At 48.8% G+C, this 22,729-nt stretch overlaps 2 protein-coding genes across 2 annotated transcripts; both read left to right on the top strand.

Annotated features, from left to right (window-relative positions):
- Positions 1-721: 721 nt before the first annotated feature.
- On the top strand, positions 722-7,548 carry GPATCH3 (G-patch domain containing 3). Its single transcript, XM_061392130.1, has 7 exons — positions 722-1,202; positions 2,522-2,940; positions 4,614-4,788; positions 5,112-5,171; positions 5,873-5,994; positions 6,106-6,233; positions 6,818-7,548. Exons 1-7 carry the CDS (start codon positions 722-724, stop codon positions 7,029-7,031), a joined length of 1,599 nt encoding a protein of 532 aa, XP_061248114.1. The 3' UTR covers positions 7,032-7,548.
- A 98-nt stretch (positions 7,549-7,646) lies between these two features.
- GPN2 (GPN-loop GTPase 2) lies at positions 7,647-19,916 on the top strand. The gene is made up of 5 exons (XM_061392309.1): positions 7,647-8,376; positions 8,947-9,103; positions 11,356-11,516; positions 15,132-15,262; positions 16,495-19,916. The coding sequence occupies exons 1-5, from the start codon at positions 7,966-7,968 to the stop codon at positions 16,565-16,567; spliced, it is 933 nt and encodes a 310-aa protein (XP_061248293.1). The 5' UTR covers positions 7,647-7,965; the 3' UTR covers positions 16,568-19,916.
- The last annotated feature ends 2,813 nt before the right edge of the window (positions 19,917-22,729 follow it).

The raw sequence follows: 22,729 nt of genomic DNA on the forward strand, positions 1-22,729 counted from the left end.
TACAAAGATGAATAATGAAAACAAGAACAGAAAGCCCTCTCATATTGCAGCTCCCCGTTATCATGAAAATATCAGGGAACTGAGCCACCAGGGAAGCCCCGGATTCTCTTCTTCTAAATGATTTGTGGGAGTTCACCAATACGTTTTGGAAGAATGAATGGATTAACGACTGAAAACGCTCTAAACTGATAATTACAATTAGGTTTGGGAAATCTTAAACACTGTCCCTCCCTCAGACTTCTGATTTGATCCTCACTAGTGTAAAAGAGGAGAAGGCAATGGCAACCCACTCCAGTACTCTTGCCTGGAAAATCCCATGGGCAGAGGAGCCTGGTAGGCTGCAGTCCATGGAGTCGCTGAGGGTCGGACATGACTGAGCGACTTCACTTTCACTTTTCACTTTATGCGTTGGAGAAGGAAATGGCAACCCACTCCAGAGTTCTTGCCTGGAGAATCCCAGGGACGGGAGAGCCTGGTGGGCTGCCGTCTATGGGGTCGCACAGAGTCGGACACGACTGAAGCGACTTAGCAGCAGCAGCAGTGTAAAAGAACGCTGTAACACCACTTCTCAGGTGACTTTTTTCCATCACCACTTGCCTGTCTGTGGGAAAGGGACAGAACGACTTCATTCGAACCTTCCCAACTCTCGGTTCCATAGGCACAATCCCAGCTGACTCATCACCGAATACGCAATATTGCTACGCCTCAGCGCCAGCTCGCGATGTTCTCGCGAGAGTTGGTTCCAGCCGATCATGTGACAGCTAAGATGGCGCTGTCCAGCGAGGCAGAAGAGGAGGCGGTAGTTTACTTAGTCGTGAGCGGTATCCCCTCGGAGTTGCGGTCAGCACAGCTTCGGAGCTACTTTAGCCAGTTCCGGGAACAACGCGACTGTGGCTTCCTCTGTTTCCATTACCGGCATCGGCCTGAGCGGGCCCCTCCCCAGGCTGCTCCCGACTGTACCCCAACTCCTATCCGCCAGGGTCTTGCCCAGACTTCACTCAACGATGCCGGTGCTCTCTCCACTCGGGACTCTAACCCTACCCGGACCCGCACCTGCTGCTGTGTTGTCTCTGTACGGGGGGCCGCTCAAGCCCAGAGGTTTCTCCGCATGTACTCGGGCCGCCGGTGGCTGGATTCTCAGGGGACTTGGTTACCTGGTCGTTGTTTCATCCGCAGACTTCGGTTACCTACTGAGGCATCAGGTACCCGTGGGAAAGAGACTAGACTTGGCCTATGGGCACTGGAACAGAGGTACCTTTCCTGAGGAGTGATGAGGATAAGTTAGGTCCCTCGTTAGGGCTCTTCAAGAGTTTAGATAATTTGTGGACAAAGTTTCAGGCTTAGTTTGCACGGTAGAAAAACTTGGGGAGAGGGGAACCTATTCAGATGATCTTTCCAGTTTGTTAAGTCTATTCCTAGATCCTTTCGATTTTGCACTGACATAGAGGGGTGAAAAGGAAGTCAAGTATTGTTTTTGTTGCCCCTTCTTTGTTGTCCGCCGCCCAGTCCTCTCTTGGCAAGATGCAGTTGCTCAGTCTCCAGCTGTTTGCAATCCCATGGATTGCAGCATGCCAGGCTCCTCTGGCAAGATGCAGATGAAGAGACAAGGTTTTTTATTTGGACTGTTCCCATTTTCTTGGGAAATCACTGATATGGAAACAGGAACCACAGGGCAGGGCCCTCTAATTTATTCATTCAACAAATCTAGCCTGTATTTATAGACTGAGTGTGACTCTAGCTGGTATGTAGAAAACAGTCCGACACAGTCTGTGCTTCGAATTCAAAAAGGAACACAGATTTATAAAAAGATAATTGTTACAGGGATGCCGTTCTAATTGTTAACATTTACTGAACGCTTCCTTATTAGGCACTGTTCTAAGCCTTTCGTTTTCTTATTGACGCCTGACAACAATCCTATAAGGCAGGAGCTATTGTCACCCGTTTTGTAAGTGAGGAAACTGAAGGATGCAGAAGTTATGTTACAAGATGACAGTCACAATATTAATCAGGCATTTTGCTCTGGAGCCTGTGCCCTTTATCTCCCATTGCTGTGAGATGGCAGAGGAGAAACTGATTTCCTAGAAGGATTAGGAGATGTGGCTTTCCATCTGGATCTTGAAATATAAACAGGAGTTTGTGGGAAAGAATGGTATTCAAAGTAAGTGGTATTTACAAAGATACAGAAATGTGAAGTCCAAAAACTTTCAGGGCATGTTAAATTGTTTGATGTGATTGGAACACATGATATGAGGGTGTGCGTGGGATGAGGGTTAGTGGCAGTTGAGAATCAAAAGGTCGTCAGGAACCAGATCTGAAAGAAACCTGTGAGCTTACCGAGGTGATGAGAAATGGCATAAAATTACTAGGTGGTTCTGGTCAGGAAACAGAGGAAAGGACTCTGGAAATGTTTGAAAGGGAGAAACAGTATTAGTGAAAGGATTTAAGCCTTGTCCAGTTTCTGGCTTACGTGTGGCTGGAGACTTTCAGGTTTCAAGTGCCATTCTTCTCCCTGCTTTCCAAGGTTTGGGCTCCTTTCCCTTCAAGACCCGGAAGGAACTGCAGAGTCGCCAGGCTAAGAGTGAAACCTTCACACTGGCTGACCTGAGGCAGCTGCCAGAGCTGAATCCACCGGTGCTGATGCCCAATGGGAATGTTGGCACTCCCCTGCGGGTCTTTTTAGAATTGATCCGGGCCTGCCGCCTACCCCCTCGGATCATCACCCAGCTTCAGCTCCAGTTCCCCAAGACAGGTTCCTCTAGGCGCTATGGCAATGTGCCCTTCACTTATGAGGACTCAGAGACTGTGGAGCAAGAAGAGTTTGTGTACACAGCCGAGGGTGAGGAAATACCCCAGGGAAGCTGCTTGGCAGACATACCATCCAACTCCCGTGAAGAGCCAGAGGAAGAAGAGGAAGAGGAAGAAGAGTCACACTCAGATGACGTGAGTATGGAGCACCGTCTTGTCCTTGCTGGCAGCTTAGAGAGGCAAACGCATTGCTGCTGCCACTCTTCAATTGTGTGTTCCAAGAGCTCTAAACCTGGGGTCCTCAGGAGGCTTCTAAAGACTTGGAACTCCCTGACATTGAATATAAAACTGCATTTGCTTGTGCAGGTGTATGTTCCTTTGGGAAAAGGGACCAGAGCTTTTTTCCAAAGATTCTCAAAGGCATCTTTTCATTGCTTCAGAAGACATGTGAGGAGGGTCTCTTTCATTGATGAAATCTACTGACTAAGAGATACGATCACCTAAGGAAGTAGAGGCAGAGCTAGGATGTGAACCCAGTCCCCTTCGCTCCTTGTCTGACCTCTGTGTGCTTTCATCATGTTGAGAACTCACCTCTGTTTTCTGACCTTGAATCTGTGGATTGAACGCTAGCCTCCAGTCTAACCTCATCAGTGAAAGAGACATTTCTTCTACCTCTTTCTCCAAACTTCATTGTTCACCCATTGAATCAGGAGATTTTGTTATTTATTGGGAAACTTTTTTTTAAATGCGTGCCTTGTGTAAAAAGCAATTGATCTATGTCTTCAAAGCTCCCCGCTCAGAGTTACTAACACATCTGGACCACATCCTTAGTGTGGTACTGTTATGCCTTTTCTTCAGCACTTTCTCTGCAGCAGTGATTCCTGAGGCCTCCTGGAGTTTAAATGGGGCAGGGGGCCCCCAGGATTTTAAGCCAGGAGTCATTCTATCATTCCACAAGTCCAGTCAAGCAGCCGTAAACACAGGGGCTAGCACAGGATTCCAGAGACCCTCTAAAGCTCATTTCCTTCCCTCCAAGAGCCTTCAGTCTCCCTGAAGAGGAAGAACCAGTATCTGCAAAGGGTACATGGTACAGAATGGGTTTGCAGGCTGGTGCTGCCCCTCTCTTGGTGTACCATCTTGGGCAAATCACTTTGCTTCACTAAATCGAAGTTTCCTTATCTGTAGAACGGGAATAATGGTACTTATTCACAGAGTTGTTCGGGTGATTAAAGGAGCTAAAGTATGTGAAGGGTCTGACACAGTTGACAGTAGGTATTAGTTCTTGTCCCTTCTTTCTTTGTGACATAATGTAGAAAAGCATGAACAGTGTATATTGATTAACACAGAAGTTCACAGACCAGTGAGAGTGCTGTGGGCCTCAGTGTGGGGGACTTCATGTGCGCTAAAGCACTTGAGGATTAAGGAGGTGGTGGCGGAAGAGCAGGGCAGAGAGGCCGGGAGAGCGACGTGACCAAAAGTGCAACGATAAGAGTGAGTCAGGCTTGGGACTTCCTGGAGGTCCAGTGGTTAAGATTGGACGCCAGGGAAGTGCTTCCAGTGCAGGGGACACAGGTTCAGTCCCTGGTCAGGGAACTAAGATCCCTATCTGCTGTGTGGTGCAGCTTTAAAAAAAAAAAAAAAAAAAAAGACTAGTAGGGGAAGTGGCCAAGTATGTTGAGAAACACTCAGGGCGTGGAGAGATTGTCAGGTCAGGCCTCAGGGGCCAAAAACATGCTGCTTCTCTGAGAAATCGGGAGGAATAGAGCTGAGGTCCCATCCCTAGGACCTCCTGTGCAGCCAGCTGCCTACCTGTGGGCCTCAGGTCAGGAAGCTGGACAGGCAGGTCTCCTCTCTCCACCTTCTCCCAGGATGATGACCGGGGTGAGGAGTGGGAGCGGCACGTGGCACTGCATGAGGACGTGACGGGGCAGGAGCGGACCTCTGAGCGGCTCTTTGAGGAGGAGATCGAGCTCAAGTGGGAGAAGGGCGGCTCCGGCCTGGTGTTCTACACCGACGCCCAGTTCTGGCAGGAGGAGGAAGGAGGTAATGCTAGCACCAGGCAAGGGCAGGGGTGGTCCCTGCTGCATTCGCTCAGGGCGCTCTGCTCCACGTGGTGGGTTCCCTGGCGGTGAGCCCGACCAGAGGGCTAGGAAAGAGGCTTACATTGTTGTATTTGAGAGACCAGCCATCCTTTCTAGGGGTTGGGGGTCAGGGGAGTGGGGAGAAAATGCCCTCCTCCCAATTCTGAGTGACCCTCCCAGAGGAGAGATTTGAATATACACTCCAAGTTCTAGAATGTCTAGATTTAACTCTTGATAGAACTGAGAGTCCTTGGTTCACTCTGCTTGATGCTTTTCTCTCTGCAGACTTTGATGAACAGACAGCTGATGACTGGGATGTGGACATGAGTGTGTACTACGACACAGGTACTGGGCCCGGGCTTGCAGTACTTGGAGATGGAATGGTGCCCTGGCCGTGCAGTGACACTTTACCAGACCTGCTTAGCAGAGTCTGTGACAGGGCACCAGTCTCTTAAAAGATCACTAGTTGAGTGCATTAAGTGCTGGTTGTGGGCAGCATCTTTTTTCTTTCTGTGTGGAGGAAGGACATGTGGGCACAGCCCTCAGGGAGGTCTGGTTCTGATGGGCAGGCCCTAGTAGAGTGAGAAAATCAGGAGTTCAGGCTCTGGTTAAGAATTTAGATTCTGGAGTCAAGAATCACCTAGGGTTGAGACCTCGCAGTGGTTAAGATTCCCAAGTTTCCAGTGCAGAGGGCTTGGGTTCGATACCTGGTTGAAGAACTAAGATCCCACATGCAGCGCAATGTGGTCAAAAAAAAAAAAAAAATGACCTAGGGTGATATACAGAGTGGGAGGTGAAGACCTGGGTCCTAATTCCAGCTCTCATTTTTTGGCTCTGTGACTTTTCTGCACCACAGTTTTTCCTCATCTGTAAGATGGGACAGCCATGGTTCTTCCTCTTGGCAAACTCCCAGTCTAATGAGAAAAATACAGTAATGACACACTATAAAGATGAATATGTAAATCTTGTGAGGAGGGCCTAGAAACCTGATCTTCCCTACTTCTGCTGAGAGAGACCCTTCCACAAACTGGGCTCTGCTTCCTCAGATGGTGGAGACAAAGACGCCCGAGACTCTGTCCAAATGCGTCTGGAACGGAGGCTCCGTGATGGCCAGGAGGCCGGCTCTGTGATCAGACACCAGGTGGGCACCTTCGAGCGCCATACCAAGGTGAGCATTGTGCCCAGCCCACTGACCCCTTTCTTTTCCTTCTTTACCCCCATTCCCTCCCCTGCCCCCACAGGAGCCCCATGTCTTGAGTCTTCTCTCTTTCCTCTGCAGGGCATTGGGCGGAAGGTGCTGGAACGGCAGGGCTGGGCTGAGGGCCAGGGCCTGGGCAGCCAGTGCTCAGGCGTTCCCGACGCCCTGGATAATGACGGCCAGCATCCCAGATGTAAGCGTGGATTGGGGTGAGTACGGCTGAGGGACTTCCCTGGGAGCCCAAGTGAGCCTTTCAGCTATACCCAGGTTCCCCATTTCCCTCTGGTTCTGGGTTGGGCGCTAGAGACCCCCCAGGGACTGAACTTTAAAGCAGAATTGGAAGAAGTTGATCTGGCACTAGTCTTTTCAAGACTGAGTCCTCAAGCTTGATTAAGGATGATTAATCTCCTGGAGGAGTCATTCCCTCAAGTCTGAGGAATTTGGACTTGATGATTGCTCTTAGGGAGTGACTGTAAGTCACGAAGTGGTAACAGTTCTGAATTTTGTGTACTATTTAAAATGAAAGCAGTATGTGAGGCCCCTGGTTGCTGGCACCATCAACAGATAAGATGAGGGGGCAGGAGATTCAATGCTCTGTCTTTGGGACAAACCAGATATGTTGGTGATGGACAGGGAGGCCTGGCATGCTTCAGTCCATGGGGTCACAAAGAGTCGGACACAACTGAGTGACTGAACTGAAGAAATACATAGTAGCTATTACCCTGTTCTTTCCCAACCCCTTTACTGGGGTAAGAGAGCAACCCTCTCACGGAGAGCCCTTTTTTTGTTTCAGGTACCATGGAGAGAAGCTCCAGCCATTTGGGCAACCGAAGAGGCCCCGTGGAACTGGCTTGGGGCTAATCTCCACCATCTACGATGAGCCCCTACCCCAGGACCAAGGAGAGTCGCTGCTCCGCCGCCAGCCACCCACCAGCATGAAGTTTCGCACAGAGGCTTTTGTGAGGAGTTCCAGCTGTGCACTGAACAGCCTCTCAGAGCCTGAGTGAAAGGTTCAAGGACTCCCCCTTAATCAGGATCACTCATAACTGCACAGTGGCAGCCCTGTGCCCAGCCTTATCTTCCACTGAAGGCAGAAAGAACTCTGGGAGCAGCAGTCTGCACGGTTGTTCAGGATGCTTTGTTCAGAACTTGCCTTCTGGTTGTCTACCTCAGGGACATTTTTACAAAAAGCCCCCGTTATATACTTCCCTTTAATGAAAGGAATTAATGACTCCTCCTCCTTGGTCTCCTAACCCTAGTCCCTATTTTTTGGGCTTGCTTCTGTTGCCTCCCCCAGCCCCTTGAAAAGCTGGACTGGCTGAGGTTATCAGCAAAACCTTACTGGGAGGAGGTTACCATGAAGCCCAGAAAGAGGGGCGTTAAGGACACGGAAGAGGAGAGGGCTCATGTTCCTAAGAGACGGTCTTGGGGCGGGCTCCAGTGCTGGGCCGGGGCAGCGGACAACCCGCCGCAGATGTGCCGGGTCTGCGACCTAACGGGAGAATAAAAAGGTTAACTACCGAATTTCTCTTTCTCTTCGGATTTGGGCCAGGAGTACGGTGGGGAAACCCCCGGAAAGGTCCCTGCAGGGCCCCCAATCGGCTCCACGCCCCAGCGTCACCACTTGGGGCTCATCTCCACAGCTCTCGGCGCCAAGCTGTGTCGTCACCGTGAGGGCGGGACTTCCTCTCCGGGCCGGGCTTTCCCGACGTCATCCGGAAGTCGGGTGCAGGTCCTGTCGGTACCTGGCCTTCTGATCCCCTCACAGCGCGTGGGTTCCCTCCTCTTCCTCAGGCGAGCCCCCGGCATCGCGGCCAGCCCGGGGCGAAGCGCACGTTGGGGGATCCCGTCGTTGCCCTCAGAGGTCGTCTCCGGTGTGGCTCCCGCCTCCCTCCCCTGCCGCGCTCAGCTGCTCCGCACGGAGCCGTGTGCCGGCCGCCCATGGCGGGAGCCGCTCCGACCACGGCGTTTGGGCAGGCGGTGATCGGCCCGCCGGGCTCGGGGAAGACCACGTATTGTCTGGGCATGAGCGAGTTCCTGCGCGCGCTGGGCCGGCGCGTGGCGGTGGTGAACCTGGACCCAGCCAACGAGGGGCTGCCATACGAGTGCGCCGTGGACGTGGGCGAGCTGGTGGGGCTGGGCGACGTGATGGACGCGCTGCAGCTGGGCCCCAACGGCGGCCTGCTCTACTGCATGGAGTACCTAGAGGCCAACCTGGACTGGCTGCGTGCCAAGCTCGACCCCCTGCGCGGCCACTACTTTCTCTTCGACTGCCCTGGCCAAGTGGAACTCTGCACGCACCACGGAGCCTTGCGCAGCATCTTCTCCCAGATGACGCAGTGGGACCTCAGGGTGCGTCTGGGGTCTGGCGGGCCTATTTTGCAGATGGAAGAACTGAGAAAGGGAGGAGGACAGATGCCACGCCCCCATGTCCCTCAGTGAGGTAGGGGCCCAGACGCTTTGAAGTAAAACAGGTGTGAGTTCGAATTCTGGCTTTGCCACTGACTCCACACTATGTGGTCCTGTGCAAGCCAGTTTAATCCCTCTGAACCTGCTTTCTCATCTGTAGGATGGATGTGTCGCTACCCAATTGGGGATTATTGGGAGTATAGAAGGGTTTAAGTGGAAAGTGGCATGATGATTGTTGTTGTGACTTGGTAGGCAAAAGAAAGTGAAACAGTGGAGTCAGATGCAGTGCCCACTGGGAGGCTCAGTGCAAGGCATCTTGTAGGAAAAAGTGTTCCACCTCTCCTGGGATAAGGGTTAGCAGTGGCTGTTAGAATGAAACAGAAGGAGGAGGAGACTAATGGGAAGACTTGCCCTTTGCCCTCAGAAGTCCCCAGTCTGATGGGAGGGACAGAGGCCCTAATGTTCCCTGCCTCCCTGGGCCACTCTCACGCCTTTCCCTTCCTCTCTTCCCAGCTGACTGCTGTTCACCTGGTGGATTCTCACTATTGCACAGACCCTGCCAAGTTCATTTCGGTACTGTGTACTTCCTTGGCCACCATGCTGCATGTGGAGCTGCCCCACGTCAACCTCCTCTCCAAGATGGACCTCATTGAACACTATGGGAAGCTGGGTAAGAGATCCTGTTCTGGAAGCCCAGGGCAGCAGGTGGGCTGGAGTGATGCAGAGATCTCTGCTGAAGGAAGCCGCTTCCAGGGACTGTGTATGGCCTGGTGATAGTAGCCACAGGCAGATCTGACCCCTGCCCATTTATTTTGTGCCCCTCTGTGCCAGATACTATTCTGGGTTTTGGAGACAAGAGAGCTACAGATGGTGATATGTATTATGAAGGAATTAGAAGAAAATGATGCATAGTGAGTGAATGAGAAGGAGGGTGTGAACTGTACCATTTGAGCTGAGTAGTAAAAAAAAAAAAAAAAAAAGCCAGTCAATGCAGAAGTGTCCTAGACAGGGGATCCAGTAACAGTAAAGGCCCTTAGGGAAAGAGCTTTTTGTGTTCAAGGGAAAGGGGATGGGAAGTGGGGGAGCCCAGTATAGCTCAGAGAGTGATAGGAGGAAGCGAGGTCAGAGAGGTGGGCAGGGGCTAAAGAGGAAAGCCATTGATGAATATGAAGCAGGAGAACACCATGAACTGAAAAGGCCCTTTTGGCTTCTTTGTGAATTGAAAGAGGCAAGAATGAAACAGATCCTATAGGAGGTTTTTGCGGCAACCCAGGCGGTGGTTAGTGGGAACGAAGAGAAGGAAATAGATATAAAACTTAACTCAGGAAATAGGATTTGCTGGTGGATTGGACATAGAGGAATTAAGAATGCCTCTCACATTTCTGACCGAACCAGTGGACAGATAAAGGTGGGAACAACAAAGGGAGAAGCAGGCTGGCAGGAGGCAGGGGTGTTGCCTAGGGTTCTAACAGCCAGCGTTTTTTCTCCTGCAAAATTAGTGCTCTCCTGACTGGAGCATCAGTTCTCTAAATACCATCTTCAGCCACAGAGAATGGAGAGAACAGCTGAAAGGAGGTTGTGGAGAGAGTGAAGTGTCGGGGCCTTGTCCAGGGAGGGTGACTGGGTGCCCGTCGGGACACGGAAGGATGTCAGCACCTTGGAGGGGCCGCCTCAGCCCAGAGTCTTGGTCCATCTCTTGGCAAGCCCAGATACCCCATTTTATCTGTGTACAGATTTATGCCTCTCTCCCCCTTCACAGCCTCCATTCCGATGGCCACGTTTGTCCTCTGCATTTCTAGCTCTGACTCTTGCCAGTCATCCTCACAAGAGATGGAGGCACACACCAGATCAGGCAGTTGAGACCCAGAGAAGTTACATGAATAGCCCAAGCTAGCATGTTAGCTGAGAGGAAATCTAAGTGCCAGTGTACCTGGCTGCAGTTTCTCCATTCTCAGTGAGAAACATACCTGTCAGGCAATCCAAGAAGTTTGCTGGAATGGCCACATTTTCTTCCTTGCAGACACGGGTGTCAGTTTCTAATCAGGGCTGGTAAGAATACAGAAAGCAGAGCTCAGGGTGTGAGTCAGTTGGTCCCGACAGCCAGATTCCCTCAACTGACTTCGGGACAGACCTGCTGAGTTCCCAGCTGCCTGAGTTTTCCAGGCAGAAATGGATAATACGGGAAGGCCCACTTTCCTTCTCTTAAGAGGAAGTTTGTATTCATAGAACTGAATTCAGGGACCTCTGAGTCATCTATTCTGATCTTCTCATTTTATGCTAAGAAGGAACTGGCCCAGAAAGGGAAAGTCATTTTCCCAAGAGGCCAGCTTGCTAGATCGATGACTTAGAGTGTGTGTGCCTGGTCCTGGGGGCACTGCTTGGCTGTGATCCTCGTGAGGCAGGGTCCAAGCAGTGTTATTGGTACATGTTCAGTCTTATTACCGTTGATCAGGCACTTCTCTGAACCAGACACTGAGGTTTATGGCAGTTAATCCTCACAGTAGCCTCATGAGGTGGGTAACTGCCCACAGAGCTGGTAAATGGCAGCGCCAACAAGTGAAATCAGTTGTTTTCTTCTTAGTAAGTTAATTTCACTGCCTCAACAAATATTTGTTGAATGAATGAATGAATGAGTGAGTGAGTGAATGAAGGTAAAGGAAGAAAGAAAAAAATAACGTTCTCTGTTCTCAGGTCTTTGCCTGATGCCAACTGCTCCTAATACCAGTTTCTCTTCTCTTTCTTCTTTTTTAATTGAAATATAATGGACTTACAATGTTGTGTTAACAAAGTGATTCAGTTATACATACATAACGTTCAGTTATACATATACATATATTCTTTTTTGTATTCTTTCCATTGTGGTTTATCTTTATCACAGGATATTGAATAGAGTTCCCTGTGCTAACCAGTTTCTCTTCTTAGCCTTCAACCTGGACTACTACACAGAGGTCCTGGACCTCTCCTACCTGCTGGACCATCTTGCTTCCGATCCTTTCTTCCGCCACTACCGGCAGCTCAACGAGAAACTGGTGCAGCTCATTGAAGACTACAGCCTAGTCTCCTTCATCCCTCTCAATATTCAGGTACAAGCATACTTCTTTTTTTTTCTTTCTCTCTCTCTTTTTTTTGGACATGCTGCGCAACTTGTGGAATCCCCAACCGGGGACTGAACCTGGGCCTTGGACAGTGAAAGCTCAGAGTGCTAACTGCTCACAGTGCTAACTGCTGGACCGGCAGAGAAGTCCCGAAGGACATCTCAGTTTTTTTGCACTTCACTTTACTGTACTTCACAGCTACTGCTTTTTTTTTTTTTTTAATGAATTGCAGGTTTGTGGCAACCCTGCATTCAACAAGTGTATGTTCCAACAGCATTTGCTCACTTTATGTCTCCATGTCACACTTTGATGATTCTCACAATATTTTAAGCTTTTTCATTATTATTATTATATTTGTTATGATGATCTGTGATCAGTGATCTTTAATGTTACTCTCTACAGTCGTTTGGGGCACCATCAACTACACCCATATAAGACAGTGAACTTAATCCACAGATGGCGTGTGGATTTTGACACGTATTTTGATAGCTTCGCTGACTGGCTGTTCCCGCATCTCGCTCCCTCTCCTTGGGCCGCCTTATTCCCTAAAACACAGCAGTGTGGAAATTAGGCCAGTTAATAACCCTACACTGGTCTCTGTGTTCAAGTGAAAGGAAGAGCTTCACGTCTCTCACTTTAAAAGCTAGAAATACTTAAAATCAGTGAGGAAGCCATGTCGAAAAGCTAAGAAAGGCCGAAAGCTAGGCCTCTGGTGCCAAACTGTTTGCCACGTTGTAAATGCAAAGGAAAAATTCATGAAGGAAATCAGAAGTGCTGCTCAGTGAACACAGGAGCAGTAAGAAAGCACAACAGAAATCTTTCAGCATATCAGAAAGCTGATATGAAGAAGCATATCAAAAAGCTGATATGGAGAAAGTTTTAGAGGTCTGAATAGATCAAACCAGCCATAGCATTTCCTTAAGCCAAAGCCCAATCCAGAGCAAGGCCCTACCTAACTCCTTCTTGTTCTTTGAAGGCTGAGAGGTGAGGAAGCTACAGAAAAAAAGTTTGAAACTTGCAGAGGTTGGTTCCTGAGGTTTAAGGAAGGAAGCCATCCCAGTAACATGAAAGTGTAGGTAAAGCAGCAAGTGCTAAGGAGAAGCTGCAGCAAATGATCCAGAAGATCTCGCTGAGATAATTAATGAAGGTGACGTCACTAAACAGATTCTCAGTGTAGACAAAACAGCCTTACACTGGAAGGTGTTATCTAGGACTTTGTAGCTAGAGAGGAGTCAGTGCCTGGCTTCAAAGGACAGGCTAACTCTTGTTAGGGACTAATGCATCTCGTGACTTTAAGTTGAAGCCAGAGCTCATTTACCATTCTGAAAATCCTAGGCCCTTAGGAATTCTATTAAATCTGCTCTATCTGTGCTTTATAAATGGAACAACAAAGCCTGGATGACAGCACATTTGTATACATGTTTTACTAAATATTTTAAGCCCACTATTGAGACCTACTACTCAGAGAAAAAGATGGTTTTCATAATATTACTGCTCATTGACAAGACACCTATTCACCCAGGGGCTGTGATGGAGAAGTTTTCATGCCTGCCAACACAACATCCATTCTGCAGCCCATGGATCAAGGAGTCGTTTTGACTTTCAAGTCTTAGTATTTAAAAAATACATTTCTGAAGGGTATAGCTGCCATAGATGGTGATTCCACTCATGGTTCTGGGCAAAGTAAATTAAAAATCTTCTGGAAAGGATCCCCATTCTAGATGTCATTAAGAACATCTGTGATTCATGGGAACAGGTCAAAATATCAACATTAAAAGGAGTTTGGAAAACGTTGATTCTAGCCCTTGTGGGTGACTCTGAGGGGTTCAAAACTTCTGTGGAGGAAGTAAGTGCAGATTGGTAGAAATGGCAAGAGAATTAGAATTAGAAGAGCCTGAAGTTGTGACTGAATTGCTGCAATCTCATGAAAAAAGTTGAATGGATAAGTTCCTTCTCAGGGATGAGCAAAGCAAGTGGTTTCTTGAGATGGAACCTACTGGTGAAGATAACTGGGAAGGATGAAATGGCAACAAAGGATTTAGAATATCACATGAGCTCAGTTGATACAGTAGCAGCAGGGTTTCAGAGGACTAACTCCAATTTTGAAAGAAGTTCTACTGTCATGCTATTAAATGCTGTCAAACAGCTTTGCGTGCTACAGGGAGATGGTTCATAAAAAGAAGAGTCAATTGATGCTGCACACTTCACTATTGTCTTATTTTAAGAAACTGCCACAACCATCTCAGCCTTCAGCCACCACCACCCTGATCAGTTAGCAGCCTTCAACATGGAGGCAAGACCCTCAACCAGCAAAAAGATTATGACTCACTGAAGGCTCAGATGATAGTTAGCATTTTTTAGCAATAAAGTACTTTTTGATTAAGGTTTTTTTTTTTAGACATAATTGTACACTTAGTAGACTACAGTAGAGCTTAAACACGACTTTTATATGCACTGGGAAACCGAAATATTCATGTGACTCACTTGATCATGGGATTTGCTTTATTGGAATACTCTAGAACCCAACCCACAGTATCTCCGAGGTGTGCTTGTACTAGGCACTGGAACGACTCCTCCCTTGGCTATCGGCTCTGACGTGCCTGGGACTGCACTTGCAGACCAAGGATATAGGAAGCGTGGAGGCCTCGAACAGTAGTCTTTGTCCTGGTCTCAGCTCTCATCAGTCTCATTGGCTTCGAGGCCAGTGGGAGGCAGGATTCCAGTAAAGAGGGTGGACCAGACTTTGGCCCTGTCTGTTCTGTTTTGCTGGGTTCTCTCCACGTATGTTACCTCCTCTGTGTAAAAATGGAGGGGTTCAGAAAGTGCCTGGCAAGGGACTTGACCAAGGCCAGAGACAAGTCTTCAGGCTCTTTCCAGATGGGCAACTGACTCTTGACTTTGCAAAGTAGTACCCAACTCTTGTGCCTCTCACCTTGTACCCTGCAAAGGGAACCTGGGAGGAAAAGTGCGTGTTAGATTATCCTTTCTGCTGTGGTGGACTTAAAGAACTTGTCTCTTCTGTTTAATGCCACACTTCTCTCCTCTACAGTGAGGAGGTGAACCCTATAATATTAATCGTACAATTTACAGCTTGTTGAAGGCTTTCTGTATTAGACACTGTGTGTGTGTGCTGAGGACTGTTACATGTACTGTCATGTGATGTAGGGACCATCCTTACCACTTTTATATGGAGGAACAATAAGTTACATGCATATTTACGGGTGCCTGCTGTTAGCTAAATGCTGTGCCAGGCACTGGGGATGTCTGGGCAAACAGGTTCCTGACCTCCAGGGGTGCACAGTCCAGTGGGGGAGTTACTAACTTGTTAATAGTAAGATGGTAGGCTCATAGCCACAGTGGGGATCAACCCAGGGGATGGTGAGTATGCATGGAGGAGCTTATCTGTTCTAATTTGGGTGAGTTGGCAGTCAGGAAAGAAGGGGTGTAGTTGGGCCTCTGGCGACACTAGATATATTCCAGGCCAAGGAAGCTGCATGGATTAGAGGCTTCACGAGGCAAGATGGAGGGGGCATATTTGGAGAATGCAGTTGGTTTGGTACAACCTCAGTTCCACATACCTCTGTTTCTCTCCTCCCTGCTCAGGACAAGGAGAGTATCCAGCAGGTGCTGCAGGCTGTGGATAAAGCCAACGGCTACTGCTTTGGGGTCCAGGAGCAGCGGAGCCTGGAGGCCATGATGTCTGCCGCCATGGGAGCTGACTTCCACTTCTCCTCGTATCCTTCCTCACCAGCCTCCACCGTGGCCAAGAGCAGAAGGCCAGGGGCTGAGGAATGGCCACGTCTGCCCTTACAGATGATTGGTTTCCTGTTGACCAGTGGGCTCCCTGGTGGCTGGTCCCTTGGAAGGCTTCAGGGTTGTTTGTACCTGAGGATAAGTAGGACTCTGATCAGAAGGAGCAACAAATACAGAGGCCCAGCCATGAAGGGGCACTGGTCACTTGGGAGAGACACGAGGGCTTCAGTTTGCCTGGTGTCTTGAACTTGAAGGAGAAGGGGAGATGCAGTGGTCAAGGAAGGTGGGCAGTGGAGGAGTGTGGACTTTGGTCTGTGGGTGGCTGGTGGGAACCAGCATCCTCCCGATGAGCTGAGCGTGATGTGATCAGATGTCCATTTTTGAAAAGCACCTCCAAGTACAGAAAGTGCATTTAAGGGATGTGATTGGAAGCAGGAGCGTTTTTAGTCTCCGGGTGAGAACGGATGAAATGTTAGTATGAGAATAGAAAAAGGGGTGTGGCCTGGGAAAAATACTAAGGAGATAGACAACCAGAGCTGGTGACCAGGTGGTTATAGGATAGAAGGAGGTGGAGCAGAAGTTAGACTCCCAGGTGGTTGGGCTGGTTGTAGGCCTCCTTGGTGGCTTGGATGGTAAAGGATGTGCCTGCAACGCAGGTTTGATCCCTGGATGGGGAAAACCTCTGACTCCTGGAGGGGCACGGCTACCCACTCCAGTATCCTTGCCTGGAGAATTCCATGGACACAGAAGCCTGATGGTCTGTGGTCCATGGGTTCGCAGTCAGACACGACTAAGCAACTAACACTTTGACTTTTCAGGGTGGTTGTGCTCACTGAGGCCAAAAAAGGAAGAGGAGAGGGCAGGTTTGTCAGGTGGGTAGCAGGGATGGGAGCTGAGGGCTGTGCCATCTTTGAGGGGCATGGCTCCAGAGCACGTGCCACAACACAGAGCCGGAAGGTTGGCGCGCTCCAGTTCTCTGCTGCTCAGCACTGTGGGGAAAAGGCACAAAGAGGAGCGTGTGGGTCTGGTTGCTTCAAGGGACTTCTCAGACCAGTTGGTCCCCATGGCCTGAAGCTATAATTAGGAGGAAGGGAACAGGATGGGAGGAACCTGCCAGACACAGTTGGGAGGCAGGCATCACAGAGATCAGATCCTGCCCAGACCAGTTCCCCATCCTTGCCTGTGCTGTCAGCCTTGACAAGCCCCCCATCAGCACCCTGGGCCTCCAGGAGAAGTACCTGGCGCCCTCAGAGCAGTCAGTGGAGCAGGAGGCCATGCAGCTGTAGCAGCAAGCTGGGCTCCGGAGGACAAGACACACGACCCAGCACTGGGGGGAGTGGCGGCTCCCAGTGACCAGCTGGACAGCTCAGCTGCAGCAGATCCAAGAGCAGCCCTCCGGGCTAGAGCTGGGAGACAGGCGTGAGGATACCTAGGCCTGCAGAGGACTTCTGGCCTGAAGCCAGACATGTCGCCAAGCAGAGCATCAGTCACACCCTTGTGAGCTCTGGACGCTGCCACTGGGCATTCAGCACTGACCCACTCGGGCTGTGATGGGATGTGCTGCAATACAAGAGCTTATTTTCTACTTCTTGTGGCTTCCAAACTTTCTTCCCGCTACCCTGGCCAAGGGAGGTGGGAACGTGGGAAGGCCACCCTTCCCCAGAAGAGGCCTGTTTCTTGGTATTCCAGGGCAGGCTCACCCCCAAGCCCAGGACCATGCTGGAGGGATGACCCAGTCTCCAGTGGTGCTCCTTTGTCCATCTTCAGCGCTAACAGTGAACTCAAGCCTGAGCTTTCACAAGCACCATTTCCTAGCAGATTTTGCAATGGTTTATTTTCATTGTATTTATTTCACAGTTTTATTCTTTTGAGGGGCAAGTGTTAATTAGTTTTCCATTTATAGTAATGATTAAAGTTTATTTTAAAATGAAGTTACTTATACAAAATATGTTGTTGAAAGAAAAATATTAGTATATAATACGGTATGAAGGCTGTGGCAAAACGATGACTTCAGGTTGGAAATACTGGTACTTGCTTCTTGTTGGGTGTTGCAGCTAGTTGGGGGCGATTCGTATTTTTAACCAGTAGGTGGCGCCCCAGGCTTTCTTTTCTTTCTTTTTTTTTTTTTTTAATTTTAATTTTCTTTCAGTTGTAGCCTGGAGGCAGAAGGGGACAGATGGCAGTTGTGCCAGTATTCTTATTTGCAGACACTCAGGCCTGTTAACACATGGGATGGGCTTCGCATTTCACAAAGAGCTTCCACACAGACAGTCCTCATATGACTCTCACAGGAATGCCTAGGGCTACAGATGAGGTGGGGAATGGTGCTAACCCCCACTTTATATGAGGAAACAGAAAACTGAGGAGTTTGAACCTCGGTCAGCCTGGCTCTCTCACACTCGCTTTGCTGACTTCTTAAATGGTGAATCCTTAGTGGTGAAAAGTCACGGCCCCTTCTCCCACAGGATTTGTAGCCACTCATGAGAAAGAATTTAGACACCTGTAGAGTATTCCTGGGAGAAGGCAATGGCACCCCACTCCAGTACTTTTGCCTGGAAAATCCCATGGACAGAGGAGCCTGGTAGGCTGCAGTCCATGGGGTCGCTAATAGTCGGACACGACTGAGCGACCTCGCTTTCACTTTTCACTTTCATGCATTGGAGAAGGAAATGGCAACCCACTCCAGTGTTCTTGCCTGGAGAATCCCAGGGACGGGGGAACCTGGTGGGCTGCCGTCTCTGGGGGTCGCACAGAGTCGGACACGACTGAAGCGACTTAGCAGCAGCAGCAGCAGCAAAGTATTCCTGAGTTGTAAATCAGGGGGAACTGTTCTGAAGTGGACTTGAAATGGTGATTGAGCTCTGCTTTCTTAGTTTTGGCCATCAGAGCAGAAGGCAGAGAGGAAGGGGCCATAAGGAGGCTCTTCGGACTGGAGCAGTGTGAAAGCAGTCGACCTGGACTCCCACGCCTGGCAGGATACAGGATAATAACTGGGTGCTACTTCCCCCATCTCTTTCATCTGAGGAGTTCAAAGCACCTCACCCCTTTTAACACTGTACACAGTAGGTGGGGAGTATCAACAGGGCAAGCCAGGGAAACTGAGGCCAGGGGGCACTGCCTGGGGCTGTCTGTGAGTCACCTGTGAGGCTTGGAGCCCGGGATCATGACGCCCAGGCTCTTGGACAAATCCCTCATCAATTAAGGCGTGAGGGTGGGTGCTGTGTGTTTGAAGCTGGTACCAATAGTTGTGGTCAGGGGTTTTGATGCTTACCCCGAACTAGAGGCCCCAGCCACCACCAAAGCACACCAGATGGAAGAAAGGCATCATGTAGAACTTTATGGCCTCATATGCAAGCACCCTCAGCATCAGTGAGTGGGGAAGGATGGAAACACTCCAGGCTTTATTTTCAGGCCTTGGTGTGACAAGGGTGTGTCTCCTCCAGTGGATGGAGCTCTGACCACTTCCCACTGATAGCAACATGATTCTCTGTTCGCCTGTTAGGACGGGCTGGACAGCACAATGCCGAAAAGCAGAGGCATCTGGGTTCCAGGTGAGGTCTGCTCAGCATGATATAGGCAGGGTCAGAGAAAGACTGGGCTTTCCTTGTGGTAAATCCGTCTGCAATGCGGGAGACCTGGGTTCGATCCCTGGATTGGGAAGATCCCCTGGAGAAGGGAAAGACTACCCACTCCAGTATTCTGGCCTAGAGAATTCACGGACTGTATAGTCCATGGGGTCGCAGAGTCGGACACGACTGAATGACGTTCACTTTAGGGCTTCTCTTGTAGCTCAGTTGGTAAAGAATCTGCCTGTAATACAGAAGACCTGGGTTCGATTCCTGGGTTGGGAAGATTCCCTGGAGAAGGAAATGGCAACCCACTCCAGTATTCTTGCCTGGAGAATCCCATGGACAGAGGAGCCTGGTGGGCTACAGTCCATGGGGTTACAAGAGTCAGACACGACTTAAGAGACTAAACCACCAGAGAAAGACTACCCTCGATTTGGCAGCAAGTGACAACTGTCCTTAAGATTTCTTTTTTTTTTCCCCCAATAGAAAAAGAAAACACTTGGAAAATGAAAATAATAAATTTTCTATTCAAATGTATAAATATATATTTTTTCTTTCAGTTTATTTTTCTATACATTCGAAGGATAGCTATAGCACTTATATATATGGGATATATTGTTATAGCTTTATAACCTTTTTGCAGTTAATATTTTTTCAGGTAATTAGAACTAGAAAAATCTTAGAATTTTTTTACCTTTTATATTAGAATATAACTGATTAACAATCTTGTGATAGTTTCAGGTGGACAGCAAAGGGCTTCAGCCACACACATACGTGTATCTATTTCCCCAAACTCCCCTCCTGTCCAGGCCTGCCACATGGTGTTGAGCAGAGCTCCCTGTGTGCACAGAAGGTCCTTGTTGAAAACTGGAAAAACCTTTTTTAATGTCTACATGATAATATTCTATAGTGTGGTCAAAACAGTGTTTATCCAGACTCCCACAGTTAGCCTTTAAATTGTTGCCAGTTTTTTGCTATTATAAATAAGGTTGTGATTAACCTTTGTCTGAGTCTCTGACTTTTAACTTACGATACATAAGTCCTAGAAATAAAATTACCAACATTTTCTAGGTTCTGTGTTCATGTTCCCAAAATGCCTCCCAGAAAAGTGCCACCTTACATCTCACATGCCCTGTCTGGAAGTGCTCTTCTCAGCCCCGACCTCACCTGGCAATCGTGACTTCTGAAGGGAGGAAACCACCCCTGAGTGTCTTCCAAGGGACCTTCTTGGTCATCTCTGTTAACCTCTGTGCATTTCCTGGCTCTGAATTGGGAACCTCCAACAATTGGAAGATAGCATTTGGAACCTATCAGAGACCACAGCTCACTGGAAAGCCTTCCAGCCCGGACAAAGAGGCTGAGGAGTGAGGATGACACCCTAAAACCCACAGAGCTGAAGCACAACCAGTATGCCCTCTGCTGTTGCTGAAGTAGCAAAATGCTCACCCACAGTTGGCTGAGAATAGGAAGCCTGACCCCATTAGGGTCTGTGGGAAGATGAGGCTCCCATCAGCGTCTGAGAGATTCTCAAGGCTTCTGACAGAGATGGGAGTGACTTCCCAGCACCACTCAGGCCCACCCTGTTTTTGAAAGAAGTGGGGAGGCCTACCCACCTCAGAATCCCTGGTGGGAAATTCCCTATCAAGCTGAGTAGCTCTCCTCTCCTTTTTCTTCTCTTGCCTCTGATTGTTGAACCTTTTACTCAGTCAGGTCTGGGCTGCTCACCTCTTCTTCCAGTCCCCTTTGAGTCCCAGATGACACAGACGTCAGTGGCATCAGGCTTGATGAGGGTAGGAGAGAACCATGTACCTCATTTCCAACCCACTGTGTCCTTCATGTCTGGCCAGCTGCACACAGTCCCAGAAGCCTGAGTTCCAAGTGACCTAAGACTGAGGGACTGTGAGGGATAGGCTGGGGGTTTGGAGCCCAAATGAGGTGAAAAATAAATGCTCTGGACTAGCACACAGCAAAGTCGAAATTTTTTTCTCCCCATCCCAAACCCTGAAGCAGTTACAGAGGAGGGAGATGAGAGGGCCCTTCAAAGTTATCCCAAATAAGCACATCTAAAGTGGTGTGCTCACTGTCCAAATACGGCTTCAAGAAATGTTCCCTAGCGCTCCCTTCGCTCTGGATTGTCACCTCTGCCTGTACGTTAATCCTGGAGCCTCCACAGTGCTCTGTGGGGTCACAGAAACAGCAAAGGAGGCATATTGGGACAACTCGTCAGTCACACCCGTGGTCACATCATCGATTCTGAGCTAAAAACCAGTCCCTTTACAGTCAGACAAGGAAATTTCAGGTTAACTTTAGTCTGAAGGAAGAAAAATGGGGAAATGTATCTTCCTCTTGCCTTCTCTTTTAGCAAATATTTATTGAATACCATAATCTGATGTATTTTTAAACACTGTGCCTAGCCACAGATTGAAGACTCTGTGTTCTCAGAGTCTGGGGTTTCTTCTTCTATCCCTAGACAAAAATCTCTATATTTCTCGGGAATTCCTGGGCAATCCAGTGGTTAGGACTCAGAGCTTTCACTGCCAGCAGACCCAGGTTCAATCCCCAGTGGAGGAAAACTAAGATCTTGCAAGCTGTGGCCAAAATAAGGAATTAAAATTTTTCAGAGAGCGGTAAGGGGAAGACTGGGTGGAGATGAGAGATGAATTAGCCCTCTGACAACCCCAGGGCGATAAACCTGTCTGCTGCCCCACAGACATTCCTGGATCCTGACTCAGTGGGTAGGTGGAGCTAGGGGGGTTTGTGAGAGGAGAGGGACTTAGCCCTGCAGAATCCTGCCTTCCTCAACCCCTCTCCTCCTACACACAGCAGGGCTGGGGGTGAAGACCCTAGGAACAGGGTGAAGAATTGAAAAGGAACAGAAGATGTAACCAGGTTAAGGAAATCTTAACTTGAGAACAAGCCAGGAAATTGGTCAACTACACATTTTTTTCTCATTTAAAACAACTCCTTTCTGCTGGGCCATGGGGTGGCTTTAGATTAAGTAGAGGAAGAAGCCTCTCTTGATTCTTAGAAAGTCCAAGATAGGAGCAGGACAGCATAGCATAAGGTGTTTCTTTTCAAATTTATTTTTAACTCATGAAACTCCCAATATACAAAAAAGGCATATGTGTGGCTATTTTAGCCAAAGTGTGGGGAAACTGGGGAACCCCTGACCACTGAGCCCATGTCCTGTGGCAGCTGCTAGGGAAACCTCTGAGCAAAGTTTGAAAACAGCCATTGTGGTTTAAAAATCATGAGCCTTGGAGCTGGACCTGTTCTACTCCCCGAGCACGTAAGTCATGTGTAACCTTGATTATTAGGTTATTTAGCTGCTCTGAGCTTCAGTCTCTTCATAAGCAAAACCAAGGAGATAATATGTGAGGATTAAGGTATGAAACCGCCTGGCATATAGCAGTCACACCGTGTGCTCTTACAACTGTATTCTGTTCTCTAGGAAGAAGCAAGAATAGGGACTTTTGGTCAGAAGAGCAATCTTGGTGCAAGCATCTGAAATTAAGTTCTTCCAAAAAGGCACTGGACACTTGGGCAGTATATAAGTTTGTGTGTGAGTCTCTTGCCTTTCTGCCTTTTTGGAAGAAGCCACAGTAGCCTGCCTGACCCCAATGCCTTGTCCTTCCTAGGGTGCCTATTTAGTCCTGATAAAGTACCTTAACCCCTTCACCTTGCTTCCCATCACCTACTCCTGTGGATTTACAGAGCCAATTTGAACTTTGCTCTCTGAAGTAACTACATGTAAGAGAGAGAAGAGTAGATACCTTCTCGAGAAATCTTAGGTTGTAAATTTTCCCCATACAAGGCAAATTCTTGGAAGAGGAAGATCTTTGTAAGCCCTGGGTCTCTGTTTCCTGGGGGATTATCCAG

This window comes from Bos javanicus, chromosome 2 (genome assembly GCF_032452875.1).
Source record: "Bos javanicus breed banteng chromosome 2, ARS-OSU_banteng_1.0, whole genome shotgun sequence".
In the NCBI taxonomy this organism is placed as follows: Eukaryota; Metazoa; Chordata; class Mammalia; order Artiodactyla; family Bovidae; genus Bos; species Bos javanicus.

What these genes read in the sequence shown, in the direction of transcription:
- GPATCH3 (XM_061392130.1), top strand. Translation starts at nt 722, where the DNA reads ATGTTCTCGCGAGAGTTGGTTCCAGCCGATCATGTGACAGCTAAGATG. An exon ending in AAGAGTCACACTCAGATGAC is followed by an intron (nt 2,941 to 4,613) that starts GTGAGTATGGAG and finishes ACCTTCTCCCAG; the next exon opens with GATGATGACCGGGGTGAGGA. An exon ending in AGATGTAAGCGTGGATTGGG is followed by an intron (nt 6,234 to 6,817) that starts GTGAGTACGGCT and finishes TTTTTGTTTCAG; the next exon opens with GTACCATGGAGAGAAGCTCC.
- GPN2 (XM_061392309.1), top strand. Translation starts at nt 7,966, where the DNA reads ATGGCGGGAGCCGCTCCGACCACGGCGTTTGGGCAGGCGGTGATCGGC. An exon ending in TGACGCAGTGGGACCTCAGG is followed by an intron (nt 8,377 to 8,946) that starts GTGCGTCTGGGG and finishes CTCTCTTCCCAG; the next exon opens with CTGACTGCTGTTCACCTGGT. An exon ending in GCTGACTTCCACTTCTCCTC is followed by an intron (nt 15,263 to 16,494) that starts GTATCCTTCCTC and finishes GCCCCCCATCAG; the next exon opens with CACCCTGGGCCTCCAGGAGA.